Source organism: Neodiprion fabricii, chromosome 2 (assembly GCF_021155785.1).
Source record: "Neodiprion fabricii isolate iyNeoFabr1 chromosome 2, iyNeoFabr1.1, whole genome shotgun sequence".
Taxonomy (NCBI): Eukaryota; Metazoa; Arthropoda; class Insecta; order Hymenoptera; family Diprionidae; genus Neodiprion; species Neodiprion fabricii.
In genome coordinates, this window is record NC_060240.1 from 3,830,801 (window position 1) to 3,849,250 (window position 18,450).

Sequence of the window (18,450 nt, forward strand, 5' to 3'; positions counted from 1 at the left end):
CAGCTTGTACCTTCCGACATAGATTCAAATGCAAAAAGAAACACAAGAATTATGCTCAATATCACCTTGCAGCTGTTGAATCTATGCAGTGTGTATTTTCATTGCCAATTTAATCCTATACAAACTCAAACTTGAGACAAAACTTTGTTTTCAAATATTTACTATGACAATTATTATTATTTCGACTGTGAAAACAACAGTGAAACTCTAACTTTCGTCAAAAGTCCAAGTCTTTTCTAGCTTCTACTAATAACGAACAAACGACATATACGACATTTATCCCTAGTTGAAATGTTTGGCCATAATCATCCCTGACAAAGATGAATCCTCTCGACTCCTCTGCGTTGGCATGTGCAGTCAGCCCCGGAAAAAACATTGCAGAGGATCGATTTTTTAGTTCGAGAATTTTGCACCCCGTCCTAAGGGATGAAGTGGTTTGAGCCGGTGCTTCCATCTGGCGGTAGGGTAGATGAAAGTAAAGTGGGGTTGCTGGAAAAGCTCCACGGTGGATTATCAACGCGGTTCCTCATCGATTAAAGCTGAAGTTGCCGACCGAAAAGAGGAGTGGAGGGGGAAATCAGCGGTCGAGTTCGAGAGGACGTCGCGACGGCGTTGTTCGCCCCCGTAATGCGGGGGAGAGCGCCAGTATTGATTGGGGGCAGCGGGGAGTCAGGCGCCATCCCGCGGGCCACCGCGTCAGGGCCGACGTAACCGTAGGTTTTCCGCGAACACCGAAAAGATGGTCATGATGGCTGGAATGGACGATCACGAGCGGAAAGTAGTCGTCGAGTTCTGCCACCTCCTCGAGAAGAGCAAACAGTTGTTCAACGGGCTCCGCGACCTGCCCCAATACGGTCACAAGCAATGGCAGGCCTACTTCGGGCGCACCTTCGACATCTACACGAAACTATGGAAGTTCCAGCAGCAGCACAGGTTAGTAATTTGGCCCGCTAATTCGCCCTCCTAAGTACGAGTCGCTCGGTGAGGACTCGAAAGCTCAGCTCGGTGGTAACGACGGTATTTTTAATGAGGAAAACGCGGCCCTGCGAGTTTTTGTAGATGCATGAGGGTGATCGGCGGCCACCATGCGGATGCCACCATGACCATGTGACCAATAGCTGATCGTTGTTGTAGGATAATTCTTGACACGAAGTACGGATTGAAGCGTTGGCAGATCGGGGAGATAGCGAGCAAGATCGGACAGCTGTACTACCACTACTATCTGAGGACCAGCGAGACCAGCTACCTCCACGAGGCTTACTCGTTTTACGCGGCCATAAGGGGCCGCGCTTACTACAGTCGGGCTGCCAAGGAGGACAGGTCCGACCTGATGGTAAAGAAGCTGCGGTACTACGCAAGGTTCATCGTCGTGTGCTTATTGCTGAACAAGATGAAGCTGGTCCGGGAATTGGTGCAGGAACTCGACGCCCAGATAGCGGACTACACCAGCACCTACGAGCCCGAAGACCAAGTCGAGTGGAACCTCGTACTCGACGAGATAAAGGCCTTCGTCAAGGCGGAGGCGGCGGTCGGGGTTCTCCACGCGGACGCGAACCCCGTTGTCCTGACCCACCGACTCGGCCCCCTGACCTCGCCGCCCGTAGAACGTTCACCACCCATGTGCCTATCTCTGCAGGAGATCCTGATCGTCGGCAACTGTTCCGACCAAGTTAAGTTCAGCGAATTGTCAATGGACATGTTCAGGATGCTGCAGACCCTCGAGAGGGAACCCAGGGAGGATCCGACCCACCTCCACGACGCCTCGCCCGCCGGAAGGCTGCCTTTCAGGCCGGGACCCTACCCCGCCGAAAACGGGGCCCCGCGCCGCGACAACCCCCACAAGTATCTACTCTACAAGCCAACCTACAGCCAGGTCCAGGTATTCCTGGCGAGCGGGTTCAAGGAGCTGCCCGCGAACGGGGCCCTGCTTCTTTACCTCTCGGCAGACGGCTGCTTCTCGACCGTCAAACAGCCGGAAGAGAGTAAGTTGCTTCAACACCCTCTTCGCTTGACGCGGGACTTTTTAGTAGCATGGCACCTTGCAAAGTGAGACACGTAGGATCACCAAGCAAATTCGACTGAGATGTACTTCGTGTAAAGCCATCCAATTTGCTTGGTGGTCTGATCTACCCTGCTTCCTTCTATAGTGTGATCGCGATTTTGCTTCATCCGCCCTTTCACGACAAAATAGGGGTCCGATAGCCTGACCGTGCTCCGACAAGCTACTTGTAGCAATCGTATACGCGGTGAACTATAGCCTCTTTTAAGACGCTCCACGACATCTTCCATGCGCCACTCACTGAACGTGCACGCAGGGTGAAAATGTAAGAGAATCGAAAGCCCACCGCATTATACTTATAATACAACGAATCTCAGTTTGAACACCCTTTGATCGATGTACTCGTAATTATTTGTAGCACTGTACGAGACTTCGATCGATATTCATGCTAAAGTTTCACCTGCAGGCATGTTGTTAATATCGGACAGGTAGTTGAAGTTCTATTTTCTTTTGCACCTTTGTCGCGAGTTCCAAAGAGCGCGTAAAGGTATATAGGCGAAAAAAGCACATGCAGCATTAACTCCCCCACGATGAAAAAAGACTTTACGTACTTCCCGCCCCCCTTCTCTAAGCCTAATAAACTTTGTTCGCCTTTTGCTTGCAGTGGGGTACGACCTGGGGGGAGTTTCTACGAGCAGTAAACGCGATCCGGAACACGGGAAGAGGCCAACGGGGGGCAAGGAGCCCCACTGTCTTTACCCCGGTGACCTCTACCCCTTCACACGGAAACCTCTTTTCGTCGTCGTAGACTCGGACAACAGTTTCGTGTTCCAACAGATACCTCGGTACTTTGGACAACCGCTGATGGTCCTGATGTCGCCTCAAGACACACCGCCGACCTTGAGGGATCTTCGCCACGGGGGAAGCCTGTTCACTCTATTCCTCCACGCGCCTCTCGCCGCATTCTGCCTTATTTGCAACGTGGGTAGCCTTCCCATTCACCATTGGGATCGATGCCAGACCTACGTAGAGCGTTTCCTGGTCGAGGCTAGCCGCCTGGTTACGCGTTCGCGATGCGGTAAGATTCTGCGTCTCTCCTTACTCCGATGAGTTATGATCGTCCGGGTTTCGCATTGCCTTTTTTCCCCACTATCCTTCTTTTTCTCGTCTTCTCTTTTTTCACTTTCCCCCTCGCCAAACTTGGGTTGAACGAATTTTCGACCCATTTTCAAAACTTGACCGTCTGCCAAGTCTTGATACGGATCCAACATGCCAGTCAACCGAACACAATGTCTATAATCCGTAACCGCGTCTTTGCTTTTGCCTTTGAATATCACACGAGCACAGCTGACCAAGAATGGAAAAGGTCGAATCATCCGTCCCATCAAGCGTGTATTCAAAGCGATTAGGTATCGTAGTTTGATAAATTCGAAAATGGAAATTGCACGTGGGTAAAACAAGGTAAAAACAGCTCGTTGTGAACGGTAAAACACGATCGTGTACCTTTATAACACACCGCGACGTATTTTATTCGTATAAATATTTCGAAGAACGCGACAACCGTATACAATATCCATATACTTGCCAGTCAAACAAGCACAATGTCACGAAAACTGAGTCGAAGCAGGACTAACTCGACTAGGATTAATTACGACCAAGCGGAAATCGTTTCCAGACACGAGAACTCATTATTGCATAACGTCGCCTGTCTACCACCACATAAACTTGGCTCGTAAGAACTGTACCAAGTAGTAGCTAACTGACAGATTGAGAGGAAATAATTTCCCAGCCATTCAACCGAGAAACATGAATTATAATTATTCGGAACGAACCCGCGAGTTCGATAAATCCTTAAACCCCGCAGTCCCGACGTCACGTTCTCAGCAGCACCTAACCAGAAATGCCAATGTCCCGTAAGGTCTCGATACGTAAAAAGACACGTTGTCCAATTCCCTTCGCTATCGGCAATAATTAATTGTTATATTCCAGAAACCAGCGTCCTGCAATTCTTCGGTGATGATTTTCTGAGGCTGCTCCTTGTCCGCTATGTGTTCTGCGACGTGGTCCTGCACCTGCACAGGTCCTTCCGAGGACGCCAACAACGGCCCCGGTGTCATCCACCCCTTCCGGAAGCGGAAGTCCTCGAGCATCCAACTCTGCACCACTTTGTTCTAGACCTAGCGGCCTGCATCGATGCTCGCGACCATTTCCCCGACAGCAGCGAACTCGCCTGACCCCGGCGTCCCTCCTACCCGGCCATCAACACAACCACCTCCTTGCCTCCCTACCACGATCATTATAACTATTGCAATTACAATTACAACTACAATAAAATCGTTACATTGAGACCTCATTAAAACGCGTCTCGGACTTGTGTCTGTTCAGTGTGCCATAATACGTTATATATATATATATATACATATATATATATATATACAACCACACATATATATATACTTACATACGCATATACTGATTATATAGTTTATAATTCAGAATGCGAGATTTTTTTCGGTTATCAGTTTTATGTTATAAGCTTAACACGAGGCATGGTCACGTCACGGGTTGCAGTAGATAAGTTCTTTTTCCAAAAATCCATACACCATTCGAAATTGAACGAGGGTTATATAACTGACGAATGATCGAAAATCTTATCAACCAATCAAGCTGTAGCATAAACATTGTTTCTCAAGTAAACTGACTGTCAAGTTGACGAAGAGAAGAAATACATGCTACTGCACGATGTGAAGCCTATATATCCATTTCGTAGGTCAAGTTTCTATTTGATCCTCTGAATTTATAGGTAAGGCCACTCGAAGCTCCAAAAAACGTGTCCTCAATCAAAGTACATAGCTCAGTGAACGAAAAAACTCGCGAGGATATTTGTTATAGAGAAACGCGACTTGGGAAATGGATACCAAGTATCAGTCAATCATTCGGTGATCGTTAATGCGAAGTGAGGTTTTAGTCAATTTAAATCCGGTGAGCATCTTTGGAAACGAATGATGATGATAACCGGCATAAGAAAGATTAATGAGTCAGTTTAACTCGGTAATAAGTGCAGAAGCCACGGCAAGTAGCTTACTCGACAATGTCTAGAGGGATATGTGAACCGTGATTAGATTCCGCGATAATGCATATTCCATTCAGTCCGCATCCTTCATACAGAAACCCTCGTCAACTCGACCGTCAGATCCCATCCTGAATTGAATTTTTCGGTCAAATTTGACCGATATGCAGAGACTGACCAGTTGGACAGTTTCGACGGTTTGTTATCGTCCAGTACATGGTACCCTCATTACTGACAACGGCCTCCCGTCACCGATGATGGCCGTTTTTCTGTACATAATTTATGACGTTGTGTTTTTGGCCGAACTTCGTCCTTGCATCCCTAGGTAGTAAATTATTTAGAAAAGCTTAAAAGTAACGCGCGCAAGTGTATAGACGGGAGGGATGTGATGATGGTGGAAATGCATGAAAAGTAAAGCAAAATATGAGGAAGTTGAAAAATCTAAATGAATGAATGAATGAATAAATAAATAAATAAATAAATAAATAAAACACAGACACACATGCATATATACAAGAGTTCAAAAAAAAAAAAAAACATGAGAAATATTAGGTATACACACTGTAATACACAAAACGGTTCACTCTCGTGCGTAGGTATACCCACGAAATTCACGTTTATAAATAAACAAAGATTCGGCGGATCGTACCTTCGAACACAGACACGGGTTCGCCACGCGTTATTTACGTTTTCGGTATTAAATCAGGACTTGTATGTCCGTTATTAAACAGACGCATTCGTAACTGAAGAAGAAGAAGAAGAAGAAGTGGCAGCCTGTGTACATCTTAAAATAAACGAACGTTCGTATAACACGACATGATAGCAAAGAAGATACCAGGCGGTTTGGATACACACACATAAGAATTTGGGAGAAATAGGCACACTGGCTCGGTTGACATTAGCTATAGGTTTCCTCGACATACGCCCACGCTGTTCGGCACCGCGTGACGTCAGCGGTGCATCAGCGTCGCTCGGTGGACACCGATTCCTATTTATGTAGCTGGGACAGTAGGAAGAGTGGGCCGCGTAGGGCAAAACTAAACGTCGGTTTTTTCGCCGATCCGTAATCCCGAGTGCAGGGACCCTTCGCTGATCGCTGGGGCCTCGAACCCGGTGCAGGTTGCGTAACTCGTTAGGGTCATCGCCGGTTGATGGTCCGGTCAATCCACTCTTTGCCGGCAAGATCAGTCTCGCCGAAGAGAATAGAAAAGGCTATAAATAATGGCGCCGAAAGAGAGATCCCCGAGCGTTTCTTGGCCGAGTCCGGTGTAATCAGGTTCGACCCTGCAGAGGTGTGCGCGCCGCGACGCGACACTGACCGGGTCCGGTCCGTTCGAAAGTTGCAGTTAAACTGCAGGAGTCAGGCCGCGTTAACGGCTCCTCGCCATGGCGTGACGCCTTGAGATCGGCCTGGCCGAAGAGACGGTGAAGAGCTTGGTGTTCAGGGTTCGCGATACCCGGAATCGGAAATGGCTGACCGCGGTGGGGAGAAGGGCCGCGCCTCGAGGGCCTCGTCGACCTCGAGTTTGGGCCGCGAAGTGCGTTGCGGCTGTCAGTTTTACCAGAGCGATTCTTTGCTCCCTGAACGGAAGGCGATGATAGGCCGACCGTCCTCGAGGACAGCGATGCAGACACCACCGCCGATGGTTTCCGGTCATACGGTCCAGGGAGCCAGATGGTGAGTATCCGACGACGTTTTGTTTTGATTGGGGTATAAAGCGCGGATGGTGTGTAAGAAGAGAGAATCTCGCCGTATCCTATCCTCGGTCACTTCAATCGCGGATTGGAGAACCGCGATTTCGTCATCGCGGGACACCATCGCCATCGCGTTCTCGCTTAGTGTCCGAGCTATTTAGGGTCCGCCCGGCTGGCTATAGATAGAATCATCGGTCAGCTCGCAGTACCTCGTCCAGCGGCGACGAGGCATCTCCATCTCTCACCTTCCTCCGAATCTCCTCTATACGCGCCAATTCTGCACAGCCATGAAAAAACGAACCAGAAAACACCAGGGACCTTATACCGGGGCGGTGCAGGTGTAAAGGGAAAAATTTCGATTGTAAAGCAAGAAAAGAAAAAAAAAAAAAACAACAACAACTAATCGGGACCGAAACCGTGAACCGTGGAAAACGGAGCTTCAATTGTGCCGGGGAGAAGATAAACCGAAGGCTAGTGTTCCTTTTTACCATTTTTCGTCAGGCCAATTGCCCGCGAAGTTCTCTTTTGGTATCGGTAAAGACACGATCCATCCCGTTATAAATATATTGTACTTTCGATTTTGAAATCGTTCGTTTCGATTCGAGTACTCCCTTTTCACCCCCATCACGATCCGAGGGTGCTGCCCGGTCTCCTCCTGCATATACCAAGATGTCGTCTGCCCTCAGCGAGCACGAATACGAGCCGATCGGGACTCCGGCGTTGGTGATGGCCCGGAGCAACGCCAGCACACCTGGAACCACTGCACCGGTGGTGCGGATCAACGACACGGACGTCGTACACGTCGCTGATAGCGACGAGAGCATCGACGCCCAGGAACGAAGACTTTACACCTCGAACAAGCTGGTCCTCGACGGGGACGTCGTCGTGCCGCTCGACGGCGAAATCGAGGACAACGCGATGCAGGCACGAGAACTCGGCGACAACGGCGACACGTCCGAGGACCAGGAGACACCCCAACAGCTTCAGGATCGTCTCGAGGAGCGTTTCCTAAACGCAGCAACACCCTGCACCGAGTCCAGAACGGATGCTGAGATCAATACGAGTCAGGTAGCGCACCCACTATGCACCTTCATTTTACTTCTCACTCACTCGTTCCTCGATTCTCTTGATAGGTACGTACTTTCTCTCTCATTCTCGCACCGCGATTACGGGAGAAATGCACTTTTTCATCACGGCTGCGCGAGGTGCACAATTTTTACTCGCATCGTCGAGCATCCCAACTCTTTACCAAAATATATACACCTGAATAATAATTTTTATTTTTTGCCAAAAAATGTAGTTCCGATAACTGAAATTATACGATATCAATTATTTTCAAAGCGTTTAATTACATTTCTTTAATATACCTTCAGATCCGGAACTAGAGGAATACTTGGTCCGAAACATAGATGGATGTGGAATAATATCATTCGTTGTTTTTTTTTTTTTTTTTATTTCCATGAATACTCCGAGTCTTGTGTAAGGTTGTATTGTTAACGCAATCGCAAAACGCACACTGTTTCGTTTGAGTATTTAAAAGTTGTGTAGAAAGTTTGAAATTGTACGAGAAGCTTTTGTGACTTTAATCCTGGTAAAGTGGGCTTGAAACGACGTTGAGTCTTAATAAGTCGGGGGAATTTAAGTTGCGTTGTTTGGCGTTTCTGCCCAGCTGTTATCGGCGAATATACTACGCGGCAATATTTGCCGACTCTAAAATCTCGTGTAATTATAACATGAAATCATAGGCGGTAATTTATTTCCCATATCGTTGCCGTTTCACGACCAATGATACGGTATGAATTTAAATCAGAATTTCAATCCGAACACGAGGAATATACATACCAAGTACGGTATATACACGTATATGGATGCAAAATAATCGAATTCAAGTTCGTATCTATTTGTATGATTAGAAGTTCGAATCATCGGATTCTGAAGTTCCTAATTTTCCGCAATATCGAGGTAGAAGCGATTAATTATCGAACACGGAACAATTGAATTTGAACTGGTACAAACGCACTTGAAACTATCGAATTTCCAAAAAGAAATTAAACGCTAATTGCGCACGAGCGAATGTTTAGTTATCGGTATGTGTGTGCGTGTAGTTGTTTCTTTTTTTTTTCGTATCTGTACAGCGAAGACTTGAAGTAGCCGTGATTCAACGAGGCTATGACGCAAAGGATTCTAAAACAGTCCGGAACCGAGCGCAAACAAATGTTTGTCTCTGTGCCCGGTCGATTTAAGACTCGCGCGACACGTTCAAGTATGAAAATAAATCATCTCAACAAACAGGCTTATTGTTAGAAATGCAGTCGCGTCGATGCGCAAATCGATTCGGTATCTAGATCTAAAATAGAAAAGAACAAAGAGCGAGAGTTAAATTCGCAGTAAACAATCGATAAATTTTCAATACGAATTAGATGTTGCTGACACCTGCCGAGAATAATTAATCTGGCTATATAGTGCCAATGCAACAAATTCCAAAGATAGGAGAGAAAAATCTGATCGGTGGTACGAATTTTCGCATCTGATTAATCGAAGAGGAGAAATAAAAAATCCCTGTTGGTGCCGTGAAAAAAAAAAAAGAAAAAAAAACATGTTTAGACAACATTGGCCTTGGGATATACATACCTACTTTCTGAAGGGAAGAAATATAAATAAATGAACGGAATTTTCGACCTTTTTTAAGTCTCCTCTTTAATTATACATTGCGTATTCTAAATGTAGATAATGTCGTGGCAAAAATTAAGAATAATGTATTTTGCACTGCAGGAAGGCTAATCTCTGACCTAAATGAAACTCTTGTAAACTTGGCGAGGTAAAAAAACGTTACCCGCGGCAGCATCGTTCGCCTTACCATCCGCCCTCGACTCGAGAACTCCGTCGTCTCCGCTCTCTGTTACCTAACTTATTCAAGAACCACGGAGGTAATATTAGCATTTCGTGTGGAAAATAGGCCGCGCCCACAACCAAAAGCCACACTGCGTCGGTGTGCGGTTTACGAACTGCTTAATAAACGCGAGTTGTATACCTGTAGTAAGCCGCCTCTGTATTACATGTATAAATAAACTCGTCGGATTTGCTGGGATTTTTGTGAAAAATCACAGAATCGGGAATACGCGGTGGATTGCGTTTTTGTGAAATTCCGGAGTGAAACGGAGATGCTTGAACAGGGAAGGGTAGATAAGGCAAGGCAAAAAATGAGAATCCGCTTTACTTTCAGGTGGATTCATCGGCCCTGGAGGAGCTTCCGCTCCGTCGCGGCGCTCGGGGATTTCCCCAGCGGTTGCGTTCTCAGGCAGGAAAGCTGCGCTCCCGTCTGCGAGGAATACAGCGGCCGAGTTTCTCGTTGCCGGAACGACAAAAAACAGATAACAAGACGAAAACGACAAAAGTTGAAAAGCCGAAGGTGGCGAAGCCGAAGAGTGAAAAATCGCGGTTCTCGCTACCGGACAGACCAAAGTTCTCGATGCCGGAACGGCCGAAATTCAACTTTCCAGACCGGGCGAAATTCTCGATGCCCGAGCGGCCAAAGTTCAACATAAAACGGCCAAACATAAACCTGCCAACTCTGGGCCGCGTCCGGAAGCCACTGAAGGAGCGACAGAACTCGAGCGAGTCAAACTCCAGCGCAAAACGCAACATATTCGACTTTTCAACGTATCCAAGACTCTTCGACAAGAAGTCGAAGAACCGGGGCGAGTACGCGACGTCATCGCCGAAAGCGTCACGCGGCCAATCGCCCGAAGTCGCGACCGTTCCCCGGGTCAAGAAGAAGGCGCCGATCGGCGCAAGGTGGGTGCAAAAATTCTCGGACCTAAAATTCGCGGACGATGAACCGGAGAGTGCGGTTGAGCGTTCGAAGCCCTGGCGTCATCCCTCGATAGAGGAACCTCAAGTCGCTTTTCGACGCGAGGCGACCGAATCCAGAGAGCGACTGCCCTGGGAGGAATCCGACGACCGTTCAATCGAGCCGCCGGCACCGCCGCTTCCACTTCCCGACGAAATAGCGGACGAAGAATCCCGCGAAGAACGCGCCAACCGGGACCGAGAAGAGGACGAGGACGTCGACTACGAGGAGGACTCCGCGGACATCGAGAACCGACGAATAATAGTCGCACTTCCGCTGGGTCACGGCTTGCTGCCTAGTCCCGAAGAGGAGCTGGCAGCTCACGTCGTCGAGGAGGTTCCGGACCCGAGGCTCTATCCTCGTGGACTGCGTGGCGACTCTTTGGATGAGGAGATGCGAAGGCGGGGGGCGAAGGAGAAGTGGCAACACGAATCGGACGAGGAGATGACTGGGGAGCGAGCGGAGAAAGAGGTGGTCGGGGAACGGGATCCTTACGGGCACGATGAATACTCCGGGGAAATGGTACCGGGAGACAGTTACGGCCGTGGGTTTATGCCGATTGATCCACCGATGAAGTACGTTTTGGAGCGGGAGCAGACGCCGGAGGATTCGAGCATGAGGTCGGACCGGGAACAGCAGTCCAGTGGAAGTTCGTGTGACCGTCGACGCCGCGGTGTCCTCGAAGAGATAGACTCGGACGAATTCTTCCTCCGCGCCAAGGGGATAAGTCAGGACGACATGAACCTGGGCCGGTTTCTGGCTAGCGAAATCCGTGACGCATTCAGGCCGACGCCAAACGCCCTTGCAGATCAGGAACTGGACCTCCGTCCGCCGACGCGTCCCGTCCGAACCCGGTCCCTCAGGAAGAAACGGTGGGACGAAACGCCACCCCCGGAATCGCACAACGCAACGCCACCGGCCCGTCCAAAGAGGGACAGACGACGCAGCGAGGACTCCGTCAGAGTCGAGGAATACGAGAGCTATTTGCCAGAGAAAGCTGGGAGCGTTTCCGGGTCTCGACACCGCGTCATGTATCAGACTGAAGCTGTTCCCCGAGCCGCTGAACCTCTGGATGATATCGTGGTCGTCAAGCCGGCTCGCAGGAAGTCCAGGTCCGTCGCCAGGAGCTGCTCGGATTTAGGATCTGACGCTCTTCCGCCACTTCCTACGCCCCCCACGCCTCCTGTTGCACCCAGGCGCCGGAAACGCGGCCGTCGTAATTTCGGCGCCAATGGAAACGGGCCGTACCTTAACGGGCACGGACCAACAACCACCATCTGCAACGGACATCGTCGGGACGTTGAGTGGTCGGAGGGAATCGACTATCCCCCTGAGGTGAGAGAAAGATTATTTTTCAATTTTACACCAATTTTCTGGATCAAGTAAATTGTAGTTGATGAAGCAAAATAAAGCAAGAATTGATATAAAACGTCCGAACATATCAAATTGGTAGAAAAGAATCTCGCCCCATCATTTGCAAATTCTATAGTTGTGGTAAAAATGTAGGAAATTAAAATATAGAAAGGCCAAAACGTAGAGCCGTCAGAATTCTGAGACTACGATATTTTGGTCTTCTATACTCTACCTTTCCATATTTTAATAGGACTTCTATTATGTTCTATTCTCCAATCTTGCCACATTTTCACTACAACCCTGTACGCAACGTCTTTACATTTAAATTTTCCAGGTTTCTAACGAGCCCGAAAACTTGAACCGCGAACAATTGCAGACCTTGGTGAACCGTCTGGATCACGAGTACATAGAGCCAGCTCCGATCGCGCCAAAGCGTAGGTCAAGGTCGCGGGGAACCTCGGTGGCAGACGACGACAGAACATCGAGAGGAGCTGAGTCGCTACCAGAGGTGAGCTACCTCGACGAGGAGGACGCAGCGGGTCAGGAGACGGACTCGCGTGATCTTCCGGGTTACGCTGTTGTCGACAAACGGGAAAAGCCCCCGAGACCACCGCCGCCGAGAAGACGTCGCGAAAAGTTCGCAACGTCGCCAAGAACCCCACCGACAACGGCGATTCCAACAGTGCCAGTGAGGCCCACCCGTGCCTACAGCACTTTGGGACCAGCAGCGAGACGGCGGTCGCCCTCCGAGGACAGGTCGGTGAACCAGATGGACGTTACGCCGTACACAGAGCTCGACTCCGACGACCCGGACTGCAACGAGCTGCAGAGCGGTCAAGTCCTCAACAAGATTCAAGGCCGGCCACTTCCCGCTCCGCCAAGACCGCCCAGATCGCGTCGCGATGCTCCGGATCAGGCCAGCACAATCTCGAATGGCCTCGGCGAGGTTGCCGCGTCCACCCAGACAGACCCGCTACCCGACGACGTGGTGATAGAGGAAGAGGTGACCAGGGCGAGACTCGTTATGACACCGTCGCGGGCTGGATCTCAGATCTTGGTTTCCACCGAGCGTGTCGCGACACCGACTTTCGGGAGAAATTCACCTGCTGTGCCACCATTGCCACAGTCAGTTCACTCCGAGAGGTTCGTCGAGCCGTCTGAAGAGGCCGAGACCGGAACGCCGGATCCTCGCGGATCCGAGGAGCGACCGGACAGACCGGTTACTCCGGCTAGACCCGCGAGTTCGCTCCTTCTTCAGCACGACGACAGGATCAGGATCGCAAGTCTGGAGGTAGGAGACCTTAAGGTGGAACGGCTGAATGTAAGTCAGCTTGAGGCCCACAAAATATCGGCATCTGAAGTAGATGCGATCGTTATTTCCGCCTCGGAGATGTCGAATAATTCGAATACGTCCAACGCGGAGGACGGTGGAATCCATCCGTCGCTACTCAGGGAGTTGATTGCGATCAGGAGTCACCTCGAACAAGCCGCTTTGGCTCGTCAGGGACGCGAGCCGACTCCTGAAAGTTCGCGGGTCCAGACTATCGACGAGAAGGTAAAAGACCAGCCTTTGTCCGCAGTCGACGAACTCATTGAGGCATTGAAGAAGTCTGACCGCAGCGATGAGGGAACTGAAATCATGGAAGAGAGTGAGAGAATTGATGAACAGGTTGAAACTAATGATGAAAAAACATTATTCGAAGCGCTTAAACCCATTGAGGAGGATCAGTCGATAAGTAAAACTGAAACTGTTCAGGAAGTTAGTCAGCGAGACGAGAGAAAGACGGAGGTTACAGAAGACACCAAGGTTTTCAACATATCACCCGCATCCGTAGATATCATGGCGGTAAAACCCGATGATAAGACTCCCGAAAAAGTCCCCGAAGTTGAAAGCACCAGCGACTCGGTATCTACAGTAAAAACTGCAAGTGTTGAATCAGCTCTGTCACCACCGATTATCGAAAATCTTGAACCGGCCAAGGCTTCCGCACCGCCGAATATTTCCGAACCTAATACAGTATCCAGCTTGAACACTGACCAAGAAGAGATTCGGATTCAAGGCCAATCCTCTCTCAGAGACGAGAGCAAATGTGAAAAACGTAAGTGTCCGAGATCGAGGTCGTCCTCCCCGACGATAGACGGAAAAAAAGCTGTGAGGCAGACGGCTTCTCCAGTGAAATCGCTACCGCCGTTGATCTCGGTGACACCTGACACACCCGATCCAGTTCCTAGCCCAGTACCAGAAGTCCAGGCACAGCCGCAGCGCGCAACTGTGTCTTACACTCAAAGCATAGACGAGGAGGTCTCTCTGAGGCAGCAGGTTGCCGGAGTCACACAGTTCGTGGCGTTCCCAACATCCCAAATTCCAGCAAACTTCTTCTCCCTAGCATCCCCGATCGACTCAAGGTATGAGTCTGAACCGAGTATAATGGACATGACCCAGCAGCTACTGAGGGCTCTTAGATTGGCTGGTACCAGAGCAATGAGGCATTTCGTTGGCTATGTCGCCTCCAGAGTAAGCACTGAAGACCGTGGCGAAAAGATCAAGGAAATTGAACTTGCAATATGCGCGCTGCTGCTATTGATAGCTGGCCTCCTCATTTTATGTTTTGGGTCACCGAGAACCGTGACGCATCATCATCATTGGGATTACTTCAACCCTCCGCAATGAGGCTGAGATCATCAGTGCACGAATTTATGCAGAAATCTATCAGAGCACATGAACATTTGAAATGTGACAAAAACGGCTTCGTATATATACGCCACACGTATCCCTCGAAACAGATTAATGCACTATTATTTTGATATAATGATGATAGTGGATTTGTACGCAACCCTATAGTTTGATTTATCAAATTATTATTGTTTATTAATTATATTGTTGATGGTTACCTACGTTTTAATAAATCTGTAAATTATTTACACTTTAGGCAAACTTAACAATCTCCTTTTCCGTAAATATCCAAGTAGACTTGACGATATTTAGCTTTGCTATTTAAAAATTTACCTTCGTTTCTCTAGAGTACCTGTACACCGCAAGTCCAGGTATCAGCTCCACTCAATTTTCACAGGTAAAACGCACAATTATAAAAGTCCTATTACAACTCCCATCAAGCTTCTTAGTCCATTTATCCAAAGAGATCTTCATCGTAAACCTTTAAATCTCGTCTGTCCTTATGCGAACTTTTTTGGGAGTAGCTAGCTGCTACTGAAGACCACATCGAACTCGATGTCGTGTCGTTAATAGGATCTATCACAGGCTGCCTTCGCGCTAAAGACACTTTCAGCTGTATCGACGATACCATGCTGCCATCCATTTCACTGATGGCTCTTTCCGCTACCTCAGCTTTGTCAAAGGTTATGAATCCTCGGCTAAAATAATAAGAATTCAAAACATAACATATATTTGTATTTGCCAGATACCTATTACTTAAAAAATCTAGAACCCCCTGAGAAATTAGTTACAAAAAATGTAAACACAAAACTAAAAATGATGGTATCGAATCCAGATTTCCGACCACAAGCATTCACATTAAAACTTGTCAATTTTATAAAAAGAAAGGTACGTAAAGTTTAAAATTTAACTTTTAAGCTTGGAAATGTAACCACTTTCAAAATTATCCAAGATATTTATGCTATCCATCAAATTAAGGTGAATATTCGTATTAAAAATGGTATTGCTTACTTTTTCTCTGTTTCCATAGAAATATTCACAATCGGTCCAAACGTTTGGAAGTGTTTCTTCAGAAAATCTTCTGATATTTTATGTCCGCAAACAAATATCGTGTTACCAGCACGAGGTTTGGCTTCGGTCCTCGTACCTAATTGTTTGTCAGGCAGCCCTCTTTCCTCGTGGTCTCGAGCACTGACAAAACTATCATATAGGTCTTTTACTCTTGGTCTCGACGCCTCGGTATCGTCTTCCTCTGGTTGCGTCGCCGAAAATGGTTGATAAGAACAAATAGTTTTTTCTGTACTATTAAGTTTCCTTTCCAACCCTCTCGGCCTCTTAAATGACTGCTCCGGACGCTTTTGCGTCTTTGTAATGGCAGGGATGATTCCTGACTTGATTAATTTTTTAGCAACTTCCCGAGCATCCCTGGCTTCTGTAGGCCTCTTTGGTAACTGAGGTATGCGCTCCGGCTCCGGTTTAGGTGTCTTCAGAGCTTGCAAGGCTTTTTTCTTGATAAAGAAAGCAGACAGGGTTAGAGTTTAAGATAATTATATGAATTAAGATATCAAAACTAATTTCTCGCATAAGTAAAAGATACATTGGGTATTTAGTTTTCCAGAAATATATTCAACTCGCGAATGATATAATTAAGATAGGTACAGACTGCAAGAACTGACTTCCTTGACGTAAGTTTTGAGGTTGGAAAAGACGACACGGACCGCGTCAAAAGCGGTAAGTTTAGAGCTAGGTTAAGTAACTTCGATGTCTAAGACCTAATTGATATTAAGCCGTGAGAACGAAAAGTCGCAAGTGAAGTTTTCATGAATATAAATTAGGTATTGCGTACGGACTAGCAAAGCGAGGGAAAAATTACCTTCCGTTTGAGTTTGTTGTATTTAGCCTGCAGCATTAATTCCTCTTCAGTTAAATTCGACGGAAAGTGTAAGTACACCATTTTGTCATATCACTATACGCTAACCCTTCGTATAAACTGAATAAAAATAACACATAAATAGATGGAAATATAACAAGTTTTCGCGCAAAACGTCAACACACATAACCTTCGGACACCCCGGAATCAACAAAACGACGCGCCGCTAACACTGACCTCTATACAACTAAACTAACGTGTCCCCCTCATTTGATAGCGCTGCCTGGGAAGGTGTGAGTTTTAGAAATTAATTTTCGAGACACGCCGGACGGTAATTGCAGATCGATTACCGACTGGTATCCTTCCGTGCAAACTCCCCAAAAGTGGTGGATAATACAGAGTATACTTACCATAGTGAATAGCTTGCAACTAGTACTCGGCCGGTAACTGATCCTAAGTCCATTTGAAGGCGTGTTAACCATCAGTATATCGATACGAATCGAATTGTAATAATATTTCATTCTATTGAAAAACGATTCTTAATAAAACGGTTGAAATGTTCGACTCACAATTATTGTATCTGGCTAAATGAACAAAACTTAACCACCCCGATGACAGTTGCTTTGAAATTTTAATTAAAAAAGGTCGTAAATATTATCACTGTTGACCTGCAATTTCTAGCGATAGAATTTGCTACAAGGTAAAACTGCTCGATTTTTGGGGAACTAGATGCAGCATACATTAACGATACAAAAAGTAAAAATAGATAATTCAGAAAATTCATGACGGGCCGATTCAGCTAACGCGATAACGTTGCTTTATGGCAGACAAGAGGGATTTAGGGGATTATTAAACAATAGATTAAGTAATCAGACAAATTATTTCCTTCAGTGGATATTAATCCGTATATTTGAACCTTGCGCAATTTATAATGAGAATTTCTGACGATATTTTGACATGACATTTCAAGATACAACGATAAAAGGCTAAAATTTTAACAACCAATAAAATATTTCACAATAACGCATCTAATGTGTATGAAAACGAAGTATGATATAACACAGTATAATGTATCTTAATAAGACAAAACACTATATAAATACCACAGCAAATTCTATTATTATCAATGAACAAAACAAACAAAACTCAGTTGAGCGACTCGATATAATAAAAAAAAGGTTGAAGCTAAACAACGAAATTCACAAAAGCAAGAGAAAGGCGATAGTTAACATAAGACAAAGAAAATAAATAACAGAAAAAGATCGTAGAACACTAGGCAAGATAAATAATAAGAGTAAGGCATATTCGAAACAAGAAATTAAAGAGAATTAAAAAATGCTCTAATTGCCTGCGACCAAAAGTTAAAAAAAAAAAAAAAAGAGAAAAACTGTTTGGTCTTCACCAGATAGTAACTTATTTCTGGAATTTTTTTAAATAGCAATCACAGTCTTTTTTAATTCTCCGGTTTGATTAACGTAATGAAAGAAAAGAATGGCTTCAACACGTCTCGCATCGTTTGAACGGCCGTAACAGTGCAAAAAGAATAGTACAGGTAACAATAAAAAATAAAGAAAATTAAAATACCATAAATTACATAAATCAAAACAGTCACAGAACGATTAAGTAAGGTAAAGTACAGATAATCTAAACATTTCGGTACGCTAGTTGCGAAAATCATTCGTAATATCCTTAAAAAAAAAGACGATATTATAAGTAATATTAAAACTAACTTAGCAACTCCGCATTGGAAACTCTCTTAAAAAATGTTAGTGTCTGTGATATCCGAAGTGATATTACTGCGGCAATATTAAATGTACAGAAACCTTCCATTGATGAAGACCTTATTTTTCTATTCAAGTGAGATGCGTAATCCATAAAAAGAAGATACTATACTAACGACTAGATATATAGAAAAAGAAAATGTACAGCAAGCGAAATT

General features: G+C 46.4%; 3 protein-coding genes across 6 annotated transcripts; 2 read left to right on the top strand and 1 right to left on the bottom strand.

Moving 5' to 3' along the window:
* The first annotated feature begins 635 nt into the window (after positions 1-635).
* Positions 636-5,532, top strand: LOC124175704 (protein SCAI). Of its 2 annotated transcripts, none has more exons than XM_046556126.1 (4): positions 636-933; positions 1,135-1,982; positions 2,667-3,077; positions 3,989-5,532. In XM_046556126.1, the coding sequence occupies exons 1-4, from the start codon at positions 740-742 to the stop codon at positions 4,231-4,233; spliced, it is 1,698 nt and encodes a 565-aa protein (XP_046412082.1). In that variant the 5' UTR covers positions 636-739; the 3' UTR covers positions 4,234-5,532. The 2 variants fall into 2 exon arrangements, with proteins under 2 accessions (XP_046412082.1, XP_046412081.1); XM_046556125.1 differs by having other exon boundaries at positions 2,664-3,077; positions 3,989-5,531.
* Positions 5,533-6,347: 815 nt separating this feature from the next.
* On the top strand, positions 6,348-14,891 carry LOC124177037 (titin). Of its 3 annotated transcripts, none has more exons than XM_046559082.1 (4): positions 6,348-6,747; positions 7,451-7,832; positions 9,988-11,949; positions 12,302-14,891. In XM_046559082.1, the coding sequence occupies exons 1-4, from the start codon at positions 6,539-6,541 to the stop codon at positions 14,636-14,638; spliced, it is 4,890 nt and encodes a 1,629-aa protein (XP_046415038.1). In that variant the 5' UTR covers positions 6,348-6,538; the 3' UTR covers positions 14,639-14,891. The 3 variants fall into 3 exon arrangements, with proteins under 3 accessions (XP_046415038.1, XP_046415040.1, XP_046415039.1); XM_046559083.1 differs by lacking the exon at positions 6,348-6,747 and adding an exon at positions 6,952-7,234; XM_046559084.1 differs by lacking the exon at positions 7,451-7,832 and having other exon boundaries at positions 6,621-6,747.
* Positions 14,588-16,766, bottom strand: LOC124177038 (negative elongation factor E). The gene is made up of 3 exons (XM_046559085.1): positions 16,515-16,766; positions 15,653-16,149; positions 14,588-15,339 (listed from the first exon to the last, which is right to left on the bottom strand). Exons 1-3 carry the CDS (start codon positions 16,593-16,595, stop codon positions 15,096-15,098), a joined length of 822 nt encoding a protein of 273 aa, XP_046415041.1. The 5' UTR covers positions 16,596-16,766; the 3' UTR covers positions 14,588-15,095.
* Positions 16,767-18,450: the final 1,684 nt, after the last annotated feature.